The 13525-nt window shown below is 36.9% G+C and overlaps 1 protein-coding gene across 3 annotated transcripts in view; it reads left to right on the top strand.

Moving 5' to 3' along the window:
* p2rx1 (purinergic receptor P2X, ligand-gated ion channel, 1) overlaps window positions 1-13323 on the top strand; it is a 39562-nt gene extending 26239 nt beyond the window's left edge. For 2 of the 3 annotated variants that reach the window (XM_028467528.1, XM_028467527.1), the window contains exons 7-14: window positions 1836-1977; window positions 2063-2208; window positions 4584-4674; window positions 4750-4815; window positions 4901-4996; window positions 10108-10194; window positions 10322-10366; window positions 12973-13323. In XM_028467528.1, coding sequence (XP_028323329.1) covers window positions 1836-1977; window positions 2063-2208; window positions 4584-4674; window positions 4750-4815; window positions 4901-4996; window positions 10108-10194; window positions 10322-10366; window positions 12973-12978 — 679 coding nt within the window. In that variant the 3' untranslated portion in view covers window positions 12979-13323. The remainder of the gene's footprint in view (window positions 1-1835; window positions 1978-2062; window positions 2209-4583; window positions 4675-4749; window positions 4816-4900; window positions 4997-10107; window positions 10195-10321; window positions 10367-12972) is intronic. The other variant, XM_028467529.1, reaches the window with a different exon arrangement.
* Window positions 13324-13525: the final 202 nt, after the last annotated feature.

Genomic DNA, 13525 nt, shown 5'->3' with positions numbered 1-13525 from the left:
ATTATGCACCATATTCACGTAAATGCCATTTAAAATTGGGACTCCCTTACAGTTTAAGAGCCTGTGTTCCGCCATCTTGAAATCACGAGATTGATGATGTCACATGGTCCCACTGCCATCCTATTGTTGTCTATTGGAGTGAAACATTCAGCCTGCCTTTAGATTTGATTTTGGCTGCTCTAAAAAAATCAGAAAAGTTTAAAGATGTCGATGTAACTCTCTATTGTTTACCAAAAGAGGATAAAACAATGTGACTGCAAGGGGCAACAGTTTCAACTCTGTGGTTTTATAGTAGACAATGAAGCAGAGAAGACAAGCTCTCCTAAGGGGACTTTACTCTCCCTTAAACAGTGCACCGCTGACGCTCTGGTGGCTGAAGTTAGCAAGTAATCACAGACTGTTGAGTCATTCTATCCTCAGGGTTCGTGTGTCTTCAGTGTTCATCTGTTTATAGGAGAGTAAAGGTCCCTTTGGAGAGCTCTTCTTCTCTGCGTCATTGTCCACTAAGGAAACCACAATGTTGGAAATGTCGCCCCCTGCACACAGATTTTTTTTCCTGTTTTTATTCTTAAAAATATTTACATCAGCATCTTAAGTTTTTCTATTTTTTTTTAGAGCAAACAAAAGCTGCACAAGTTACCAATTTTAACTGAAAAAGCTGCTAAATGATCTAAAAAGGCAGTAGGGCCATGTGATGTCATCAATCACATGATTTCAAGATGACGGAACACAGGCTGTAAAACTGTAAAGTAGTCCCATTTTTAAAAGTTAATTAAATGAATATGGTGCATAATAATGTGTTTTGTTAGGCATCGGACTTCTAATAAATACATTTCAAAGATTTTTGGCCAAACTTGTAAAAACAGTGGAGGATCTCTTTAAAGAGGTTGTCATCATGGGAGTTCATCAGATTGAGGATAAAATGTTGAACGTGAGACAACCTTATTGTTCATTTTGACAGTTTTAGTCAAAGTCTTTTGACTAAAAGGCAAAACAGTCAAAATTCGGTCATCAGGACGATTTCATCTAAACTAGTCTTAGGCAACTAAACAGCATTAAGATTTTAGTTGACTGTAACAGATATAGTCGCCTAAAATACGCTGCATTAGAGTTTATGCCTTTAATAAAAAAAGGAAAAAAAAGATTAAATTCCCATTTGATAACCTGTTATTCGATGATGCTAGTTTTTATCCAGATTTTCTGCTTTCTTAATCAAACAAGCCAACGTGTTCATAGATGAGGTGTATGGTTATTACGAGGGGAGAGTCAAACAAGACAATTCAAGTCATTTACAACATTCTAGATTTTTATGTTTCTATTTATTTGTTATATTCAGTTGAAAAGTTCTGGTTACTTCTCCAACCGCAGTTTTTTGTCTTTTTTAATATGATATCATGTCGGCATCACAAGCCAATTATCGGCTATTGCATCGTATCATGAACTCAGTGTATTGTCCCACCACTAGTGTTAACCTTGGTATAAGTCTTGGTATACTTAATTAAATAAATACATAAATAATACATTCTGAGGAGAAGTTTTGATTTTTATTATGGTCACAAAAATAAATCCTGATTTTTCATTTACTACATTATGTGAATAACTGCTTCAGGTTTTAAATCAGCCAATCATGGAACAGATTTTTTTTTTTTTTAAAAGAAGCAGATTTGTTTTCATCACCATATATATATGAACTGAGATAGTTTCACAATGGGATAATCCTCTATTTTGCTCATGGTGTATTAATTAAAGCGACACTGGTGCAAAACAACTGGGTGTCTTAAAATACTAATAATTTTGATGAGAAATATCTTTATTCTGTCTCGTTGTGTTTTCAGGAGTAACCTGGTGGAGGGAATAGACGGTGGGTACATCAGCAAATGTCTCCATGACCCAGTGACAGCTCCACTATGTCCTATATTCAAACTGGGAGACATTGTTAGATTATCTGGCTTTAGTTTTGAAACAATAGCTAAAGTGGTAAGTGTGCTGCATTAATCACATGTGGGTAAAAGAGCTGATTAGAATTAGATGTTACATTAACAGAACCTTTGTGTCCTGACAGGGAGGGGCCATTGGTATCGTTGTGGACTGGACATGTAATTTAGATGCGAATGTGAAACACTGTAAACCACAATACAACTTTCACGGTTTGTACGGAAACCCTGCAGAGCCGGACAAGGCCAAAGCCTCGGTGGGCTATAACTTCAGGTGTGTTCACTGACCCACTGACCATGTTCCAATGTCCCCCTGGTATTGTGCTCAAATAAACACCACTCTATATGACTCATTTTGTCCAGCTCCCAAAGTAAATGCACAAAATGACTCCAAAAATACTCAAAATGACAATATGAATCCACAAAATGTCTACAAAAATAAATTAATAATATTAAGAAAATGACAACAAAAAACACAGAATGACACACAGAAAAAAAGAAAGTCTCATGAAACAAAAACATCAAAAACGCAAAATGACCACAAAAATAACATAAAATGAGATCTTTTGTTGTTTCCTGTATTAATGCTCAAATTGTCATTCTAAATTACATGTGTTAAACTCAAGGTCCGTGGGCCAAATCCAGCCCTTTAGAGCATCAAATTTGGCCCGCTTGAGAAAGTAAATTATGATAGAATTAACTAATTACACAAATTCAGTTGTAGATATCTCAGCACCTCCAAATTCAAAAATCCAATTAAAATCCACAATATTTGCAGAGCTTAGTTTTCTAGTTATTCAGTCATTTTCAATCTCAAATTGTTGAAAGAACTCAAAATTTTTCCAATATCAGGCAAATCTTATATTTTTCAAAGAAGTTTAACTTTAGCTTCTACAACAGATGCTGATCCTGTTGAGTTGTTGAATTAAAAAGTAACCACACACATCCATCAAAGTGTCCAGTATGTTTTATAAAAAATAACCTAGTGACCAGTGCCTGTATTCACAAAGCATCCTAAGGCTAAAAGTAGCTCCTAGTGATTTCACTCTTAGAAAAATCTTAGAATTCCTTGAATTTTTAGAGTTTTCTTACAATTTTTCCTTGTTAGGATAAAAGCATCTCAGGCCCTAAGAGATCTCCTAAGGTGAAAAACTGTTGGGAGTAGTGAGGAGGACTTTTAAGAAGCCTAAAAGTGTTTCAAACAGACAAAAACAGAGAGGACAGAGAGATTTAATATGACACTACCGGCTTATATTTATAATAATAATAATAATTATTATTATTATTCTGTTTCTGGTTGTTTTTTGTTTTTTCGCACATTCATTGTATTGTTTAAAACTCTAATTGGCAATGAAATTATTCTGATTCTGACTTTTCTCACACAGCGTGATGTAATAACCTTGTTTTGCAGCAATATTTGTTCGCTCCCTTGTTTATGCTGTAATCTCTGCCCTCGCTTTGATTGCAGTAGGTAACAGTGTTTCACACACGTATCATGTGCGCACACAGGAGAGGGATCGATGCATAAATGACCAGCTCAGCCTCTTCCCTTGTGTTGTAATCCTCGGACCCAGTTTCCCACTTAATACTTTTTAAAACAGCTCCAGCAATCACAGTAATCACTGACAGCTGTGTCTGCTCCACCATTAATATGAATTACTTAAAGCAGTAAAATTACCAACGTGGAAAGTTAACAACAATAAGTAAATCAATATAATATTCGGCATGTGAACGAGGTTCAAACATGTTAAACCGTGTTGTACATTAATTACATTTTGCTGAATTAAATTAATTTAATGATTACACATTTCTTAATGCAGACGAGGTATGATCAGTTGATTTTATTCTCCATTCATTACTAGGAGCACAGAACACTTTTTATTACTTTTCCCTTTCTCTAACAACCAATCACAGCTTTTAGCTTTTTTTTTTGGATCAATACGATAATCGCACAGTGAAATATTGCACCCTTACTAGCAACTATTAACGTCTTCCTCTTCTTTAAAAACAAAAAGTTTAAGGAAAAATTGAAAGATTAAAGTTCAGTTCCCAAAACAATTGCAAAAAAACACACATACATATGGCAAGTTGTTTAGGAATATAGATATACATTTATTGACTCTGGTCATATATGTTATGAATGAAAAGTCTGAATATAAATAAAAGAAGTTTTAATATATGAAAGTCTGAATATACATATGAATATACATATATATATGGAAGTTTAAATATATATATGAAAGTCTGAATATATATATATATAGAAGTTTGAATATACAGTATATGAGAAAAGTTTGAATATACTGTATATATATATATGAAAGTCTGACTATATATATATAAATACATATATATATATATATGAAAGTCTGAATATCCCATGCTCTGTTTGCTCCAGATTGTAGTTCCTCAGGCCAGTTTTATGATGTTGACTCGCTCCACTTGGAAGTGTTTTGCTAAATGCGCTGCAGTCTACTTCCTGGTTTCACATGCAGACACTGCTAATATTTAGATAATGCTAATAGGCTTTTGGGTGTCGATTAGAGAGCCAGGGTAAACTTCCTTTGCCTTTTAGGAGTAACCTAATTAAAAGCTTTTAGTGGTGATGAGTGTGACAAATATTATGTAACAAATGATCTTTGATTGTAGGTATGCTGAGCATTACATGGAGAACAAAACTCAGAAACGAACGCTGTTCAAAGTGTTTGGAATCAGACTTGATATCATAGTGCAGTCCCTGGTAAGGCCTACACACTTTACCTTATGTTTACACTTGACAAATAAATGTATTTATGTGTCGTTGTTACCGTTACAGGCACGAAAGTTTGATATCATCCCAACGTTAACAGCAATAGGCTCTGGAGTGGGAATCTTTGGGGTGGTGAGTCACAAAAGACAAATATATTTATTATTACACATTATTATAATGAGAAAACACATGAAATTGTGAAATGTTTCTTTTTCAGGCCACTGTAGTGTGTGACTTGGTGCTGCTCTATTTGCTTCCAAAAAGAGAATTTTACAAGAACATGAAATTCAAATACACGGACATCCAAAAACCGGTGAGCTCAAATGTAAAGTGGACTTTTAAAAAAAAGGGAAAAACAGGAGCACAGGAGCTGCTCAGTAGGTCAGAACATCAGTGAATAAAGAACATCAATTTAATAATCAAAAGAAACTTAATATATCATAGATTGATTCCACACAGGGTGATTATGGCTCAGAGCAAATGAAAAGCCAAAATCTTAGAAATCTTAAATTTAGATTTGAATTAAAACTGGGATATAATTTTTTTAATTTTGACCAACTAGTACAGTGCCCGTCGAAAGTATGCATTCATGTGGGAGCTTAAGTAGAGTTACAGTAATTATGACCAAATGAATATGTGTTTGAAGGTTGGATGTACAAAGAGGTGTACATGCTCTGTACTCTGTAGTGTTATAAAGGGGTTTATTAATTACAGCGTGTGCAATTTCCCTGGTTTAATTCTACGAGACATGAACATGATAAATATGTTTGTTGTTTTGTTTTTTTTTTACTCATTTTTATATTTTTTGGTTTGGTGTGTTTTTTGTAATGTATGTTTTTTTGAAGTCATTATGTGTAGTTTTGTATCTTTCTGTTGTGTTTTTGTATAATTATAGTTTTTTGTTGCCATTGTAGTGTGATTCTGGAGTCATTTTGTGTATTTTTGTGCATTTCTGTTGTCATTTTGTGCATTTTTTATATAAATATTTAGTTTTGTGTATTTTGAGTCATTTTCATATTTTCGTTGTATTTTTCTGTAATGTATGTTTTTTGGAGTCATGTGTATTTTTTTTATCTTTCAGTTGTCTTTTTGTGCATTTTTGTTTAATTGTTTTTGGTTGCTAGTAAAGTGCCCGTCGAAAATATGTATTCATATAGTGGGAGGAGCTTAAGTAAAGTTGTCAATTATGGCCAAATGAGTATGTGCTTGAAAGTTGGATGTACAAAGAGGTGAATTCTATGGGACATGAACATGATAAATGTGCTTGTTTTTTTGTTTTTTTTACTCACTTTAAATTTTTTTGTTTGGTGAATTTTTCTGTAATGTATGTTTTTTGTAGTCATTATGTGTATTTTTGTATTTTTCTGTTGTGTTTTTGTATAATTATAGTTTTTTGTTGCCATTGGAGTGTGATTCTGTTGTCATTTTGTGTATACATATTTAGTGTGTATCTTGAGTCATTTTTATATTTTTGTTGTTTGGTGTATTTTTCTGTAATGTATGTTTTTTGGAGTCATTTTGTGTGCTTTTTTTTATCTTTCAGTTATCTTTGTGCATTTTCTGTTTTTGGTTGCCATTATAGAGTGATTCTGGGGTGAATTTGTGTACATTTTGTATAAATATTGTTTAGTTTTTTGTTTTATTTTACTCATTTAGTATATTTTTATTATGAATAAATAAATACCTTGTGTGTGTGTTCCCGTGAAATGTTTGAGACGCTGATAAACAAACTCTATAGACATTGTAGCACCAATCAGAAAGGTAACAAAACTGCGCAAAACAAAACGTAAAGCTCCAAACTACATGAGTGAGTAATTAAATTTAAGTATTATGTACAATTCGGCTGTCTTTTTTTAAAAAACAAAAATATTCTTTTTACCTTCGAACCGAGTGGTCAGAGCTTAGCTTCAATGTACGCCACCACAGAGAATCTGCAGTTTTCCAGATGGAGTAATGAATGGGTTGGAAACGTGTCTACAAAAGACTCACCAGTGGCTGACGGTTACAAATGATCTATTCAGAGAGCTCCCATGTCTCAGTCTAAACTATCTTTTTCTCTCTCACTCGTGTGTTTACAGTCCGTGTCCGCTTGGCTGTGTGCGCAGCGATTGGCTCTGGCCGCACACGTGACTCTTGCTCGGGTGAGGAGCTGTGTAGTGAAATAGATATAGATGGTGCGCTAGCGCCCCCTCACACCCTGAGGTCAAAAGTTGAATAGGTTTCATTTCGGGGCCGTCCAGAAGTGAAATAACAGATGCACAAACTTGGGGTATTTGGAACCCGTTGACCAAGTTTCAGGTCGAACTCGCACCGCGTCGGGGAGATATTTGCCCCACACACACACACACACACACACACACACACACACACACACACACACACACACACACACACACACACACACACACACACACACACACACACACACACACACACACACACACACACACACACACACACACACACAGACCATCCTTGCTTTTATAGGTAGATAATGAGTCCTGATCCAAAATCATTATACTGATCAGGATTCAATGGAACCTTCCATTGCGTAACGTCTATTTTCGGTTGAAATGTCATCCAAATCCATTAAAGGGCAATATTATGAAAAAAATCACTTTAGAATGGTTTTGCTAGTGATAAACATTCCTTTAGCTTCATTCAGAGGGACAAAGTCGAAAAAGTTATTTTTTCTCCCTCCCTTGTTATTCCATATTTTGTAAAAATTCAGCTCCAAACAGGCGAGTTGGATTTTTCTTGCGTTGTGATGTCACAATGCAGAAACTCCTCCTCCTGACAATCCTGGCTCCTCCTACCCTATAAGAATGCAAGCTCCTCCCTCTCAAACTACCTCACAGATAAAACAAACATAACAAAGGCAGGTTGATATTACAGTTAATGTTATCTTTACGTTCAGTATATAGATAATCCAGTATATAGATAAACCAAAGAACGCTCACAACAGTTTCATTTTTAGTAGCTGTTATACCACCCATACCAGTCAAGTATCCCGTTTTGGCCAGGAAACTCCCGTAGTTTACCCCTCTTTCCCGCTATCTTCCCGTATTAGTATTTTCCCGTAAATATCCCGTATTTTAATGTAATAATAATTAAAAGATGCCTTACTAAACTGAACGCCGTCACTAGCCTCGCGAGAACTGCCACCTGAAATGGCCTGAGTGGCAGTTCTCGCGAGATTAGTGCTGACAGCAGCAACAAACCCAGAAACAACTCAGAAAAGAGATGATGATGAATGAAGACGTTCTGGTGAAAAAAACAAAGAACTCGTTTAAATACGTTGTGAAATGTGACAGAGAGTTTATCTTCTGAAAGAGCAGCAGGATGTGACACAGTTACACGTTCTGTTAGATTAATAACTGAGATTTTAAAGTCTACCACAGTGGAAGGAACGACGTAAGTCACCATGAAAAATCAGCCAATCACAAGCTCCACAAATATACACTGTTTTAAAGGATTAAAGTCTGTCATAAATGTGTCTATAATAAGTCATTAGTGAATACCAGAGAACCACATGAGTGAGCATGAGAAAGTAAAATAAAATATGTAATGAAATAAAATGTAAATGTCTAACTTAAAGACAAGCAACGTGAAATTAACAGTAAATATGCAACGTGTTGACTTGTATATAAACTGTAATTATATTAAATAAACACATGTGCTTCATATACACATTTATGTTTTTATTTAGGCTGTTTTATAATTTAGGAATTAGGGATGAGCGATATATCAATATTCAAGATGTATCGAGTTTTCTATTTTGGCGATATAGAAAACTAGAATATTTCCTATATATGTATATATTATCACTTTAACAGCTATTTGTAAATAAATGTCCCTGTGTGACATTTTGCATCAGCAAATTTAACCCAGAATTGTCTTTCTGGTCAGACTTTATTTGATAAAATTATCTAGATTTAAATCATGTATCACCAGATTGAATATAAGGGATACTGGAGCTTGGTTGGGCGGGTGGGACGGCTCGTAGTGGGCCAATGCTACCACTGCGTATCGACTTTATGGGATGATCTGACGTGTTTGTGACCCAATGGACGAAACAATGTACTATTGTCTTAAATGGATTATGTCTGTGACCAGAAAAGGTGAAAAGGAGAATGAAGCGGCGTAGCAGCTCATGTGTGTTTGAAAAAGCTGACTCAGCTGATAGTTGAGCGTTTAGTTCCCTGCGGTGCAGCGCCAATGGTTACAATCAGTTCCATTTTTAGTAGCCGTTGTTAAATTGGGCTTTTGCCTTTATTGGTCATATATGTTGTTACACATATATGAAATTCGTCCTCTGCATTTGAACCCATCCCTGGGAGCAGTCGGCAGCCATTTTACGGCGCCTGGGGAGCAGTTTGGAGTTAAGGGGCTTGCTCAACATCCCACAGTGATGGCCCAGGTGAGGCTTGAACCACAACCCTCTGATTACAAGCCCAGCGTCCTTAACCACTAGGCCATCATTAGAGAATGAAAATGTTCTCTCACTCTTCCACATCTGGGTCCCTTTTCTCCAAAGACCACTGGGCGACAAGGGGCGTGGCGAGCCTAACAGAACTGTCAGGTTGGCCCATAAATAACTCATAAGGATACATCCAAGCGATCAGCAAATGCCTCTGAAGAAGACTGAGAGTTGACAGTCAAAATATGACAGGAGATTAGCGTAAACTTCCTGAAAAACCTTGTGTGAATGAATGAAACCTTATAGGTATTGTGGAGGATGTTATTTTGGCTTCATATTCCAGGTGGATCATCAAGACTATTGGTGCTCCGAATTGTCAATCATTCTGGTGATATGTTTACGTAAGGCCGTCATACGTGCTCGTACCTAGCTAGTTTTCGCTTGCTGCGCATGCGTACTTTTCAGTGGGAAAAGTGCAAATCTTCTTTTGGAAAGTAAGCTTGTAGCGTTTCCGACACCAACTTGTAAACAGAGTCGTGCACGAGAAAAACTGGGCTTGTGCACGCTCTCTCGTACACGTTTAATAGGTGTTTCCTCTTGGGAGCAGGTAGAGTGTTGCACATGTCAATTTTTTCAAAAAGTGGAGAGGGTGTTTCTTTTCTAAACTTTGGAAAAATCTTCCTGTATACCTTTAATTAACATATTAATTTAAAAAAGATGACAAAATAAACTTGCTGTAATTCCTATTAAGTTTTTTTTTTGTTTTTTAATTGTTTGACCTTTGGGTTTTCTCTCGCTGTAATCCATTTAAATAAATGCCTGTGTGTGGAACTAATCACCATGATATATCGAGTTTCCCTTTTTTGAATTGAATCACACTTTACCATGAGCAGGAGATTCCCCTGTAGAGGATAAAAGACACCAAGCGTTCAGAGACAGATAAGTTCTAGAAACAGTTTGACGTCTTTGACTGAATCAGGCAGAACATTTTGTGTTGGTCACAGGACACAGAGTTACTCGGTTTAGGCACCAGCGTCTATAACTCCATTGAAGCAAATGCAGGACAAGTCCAAGGCCCACAGCAGGCCCATGTGAGTGCACAATGAAGTCTGGGCACCACAGCTGAATTCTTCTCAACTCGTTTGTGTCGCATGAGGCGGACGTTTGTGTTTCACACGGTTTCACATCAAAGGTTTAAGAAATGTGTCTGTCCTCCAGGATCCTGATTCAGAGGCGGTCAGCATAGAGACAGAAATATCAAAGGTAAGGAAATCCAACGTTTGTCCGTCCATCAACACAAACTGGTTCTTAGGGAAGGAGATTAGGGCCAGTTTTGATGGAGAAAATGATTTTGGGCAAATCAAGAATAAAGTCCAAACATTTAGAATAAAGTAGAAATTTTGAGATTAAAGGTGAAATTTCGAGAATAAAGTAGAAAAACAAGATTAATGTTGAAATATATTGTAGACATCAAAGATGAAATTTTGACAATAAAGTTGAAATATGTCGAGGTTAAATTAGATAATCACACCAGTGCTGATATTTCACACAACAGCACAACCTCGAGTGTGATATTGCTTTTATACAACAGTTCTACAACCGCATTTTATCAGTTAAAGGAGACATATCATGCCTTTAAGTCCTTCTTTTTTTAGATATAAATCATACAGTTGTGGTCTAAATAAAGTGGAACTGCAATGCTTGGGTCTGAATTCCTCATTATTATAGCTCCACCCCTTTTCTACCCCTTTTTCTGATGTGCTTCTAAGAGCAACTCGTTTTGGTGAGGTCTCTTTAAATGCAAATGAGACACTCCATACCCCGCCCCCTCTCCAGGTTGCAGAGGTGACGCTCGGTTCAACTCCACCCTGTTCGGCCATTTTTGTAGTTTGTTAGATGAGATACGATTATGTAGCGGCGCAGAAACTTTTTATTCACACGTTATTTACAAAATGTCAACGGAAGACTTGTCCATCCAGCCTTACATGTTCGAGCCAGAGTCGGACCCGGCGGAGCGAGGCCATATCATCAAGGATCTAAAACGAGCACACAGCGCTAACATATGAAGACGGTGCAACTGCTGATGCTAACAAAACAATGACAGGGACGTCTTATCATCACACTTTTTAGCGTTATTTACAGCTTACTGAAGTGCTCTGTTCGTCGTCTCCAAAGATAGAAGGAATTGAACCCTCAATCAGACAAAGTCTTTCGGCAAATCCTTCTTTATACTGGCAGAGGTTGATGAAGCAGTCATCCTTGAAGTGCTTCGCGCACACAAAAATGACCTTAACCACAGATGTGGGTACATTTCTGTGAAAAATAAAACTCAACCAGGCACTTTGAAAAGGTTCTGATGCTGGGAGACGTTGTAATGAAGCGTGTGGGTTACTACATCCAACAACTGAACATTTTGACTTATCCTCTCGTAACTTCAGCATCCTTGAGCTTGGACTACAAAATAAAAGCGAGAAATAAAAATGGCAGATTGCTCGAAGTGTTGGGCCTGGAGTCGATGTCCTAATTTGGCAGTTCCGCTGCAAATACTGTGACGTTATTGTTCAAAAAACGTAATAGAGAATAGAAAAATTGAAACATATTGAAAAATATGACCAAAACATAATATAAAGATATCTACGGAGCACCTGAAGAGACTAATTTGAACTTTTCTGTACTTCTAAGCACTCTAAATATACAACAAAATGCATTTAAGGGCTAAAAAAGTGGATTTAGCATGATATGTCCCCTTTAACAAGTGACAAGAGATTATGGTTTGTATATTTATTCATTTGGTTGCACCAACAATAATAGTTCCATAAGTGGAGAACACAAACGCTACGTTCACAGTCACACTGCAGGCAAATGTGACCCAAATCCAATCTTGTTGCCCATATGCGACCTGTATCCGATGTGTTAAAGACAGTCTGAGCGACACAATTCCTATTTTTTTAAAATCCGACTGTGTTCACTTTCATATGTGGTCCAAAATTCGATACGTATCCGATTTTTTCAATACGACTGCACAACTCCTACATCATTGCATCCAAACAGTCCGTTGTAAAGATGGAGCAGCATCACAGCAAACGGCTAGAGTGATAAACCTGGCTCTCTTCTTTTTCACTATTCTTTATGTTATTAAGTGCTGAGTTCTGTTGGAAAGACACTTACTCAGCCCTACACTGGACGCCTTCATATTTACACACACCATGGGGTCACCTTAGGACCTCTTCTGCACATGTGTGTCACTTCAGTGTCGCATTCCGTTCACACCCAAACTGATTAAAGACACATTTAAGATGTAATATGAATGATCACACACATAAAAATCAGATTTTTTGAAAAAATCTAATTTGTGCATTAAGCACTGCAGTGTGAACGTAGTGACAGTGTACTGCGGTGTGTAGTCCAAGATGTAACAGTAATTAACAGTATTTAGATCAGCTGTACAGTGGAGTGATATGATCCGTAACAAGTCCCAGTGCGTTGTTTCCCTATGTCAGCACTCTTGGAACGTCTGTTGTCCAGTCACATCAATTGGTCAAAACTAACTCTTGCTCGGGATATATCGTATCGTGACATGCAAATTGTGAATTGTATCGTATCGTCAGATTCATGGCAATGCTGCACAACCTTAATGTCGTATATGGTGAATTGGCCCTAGTCCGCTTCCGTAGATTTGACTTTAATAGCAAACCTTCGACTTTTATTATATTTTGAGTTTATTTTGACTTTAATCTCTACATTGTGTTTCAGCTTTATTCTTGAATGTTCAACTTCATTCTTGATTTGCCCAAAATTTGTTTCTCCATCAAAATTGGCCCTAAACCGCCTCCATAGGTTTTTAACATCCATCTATTGTTGTTTTACAGAAGTGACCTCAGAGGAAAACCTGCAGCTTTGGGAGAAGTTAGTCCAGCCTTCACTACACGTCACTTCTACACATGAAGTCCAGAAACGGGACAGACACTTTCCCACGTCCTCAGTAACTGTGACTCCTGCTGTTGTCTGTAGAGTCTGTACGTCTTTGGGTTTGCTTTTCTTTATATACTTTGGGCTGTAACCTCCATCACCATAACCATGGGCATTCAGGTGAAAGAACAGACAAACAGGACATCATTGTCAGGGACAGATCGGTATACACACCTATCACTGACGGAGACCGACTCATCCTGTGTGTGCACTTTGTGATCAACAGTGAATAAAAACAAGATGCAAAATCACTCTACTTCCCTTTATTGTTTTTTGCTTCCTTCAATGTACAAAAACATGCAAAAAATAGCTTATTTATACGTATCGGTACATATTTACATTGTAGCATCAACATTTTTTTTATAAGAAAGTGCCATGCTGCTGTTTTAGTGGATACATTCTGAGGAAAACACGAGACAGAAACACAGAGATGTGCACAGGCAGAAACAGCAG

Source organism: Gouania willdenowi, chromosome 14 (assembly GCF_900634775.1).
Source record: "Gouania willdenowi chromosome 14, fGouWil2.1, whole genome shotgun sequence".
NCBI classification, from domain to species: Eukaryota; Metazoa; Chordata; class Actinopteri; order Blenniiformes; family Gobiesocidae; genus Gouania; species Gouania willdenowi.
This window is presented reverse-complemented; position numbering and strand designations above follow the sequence as displayed.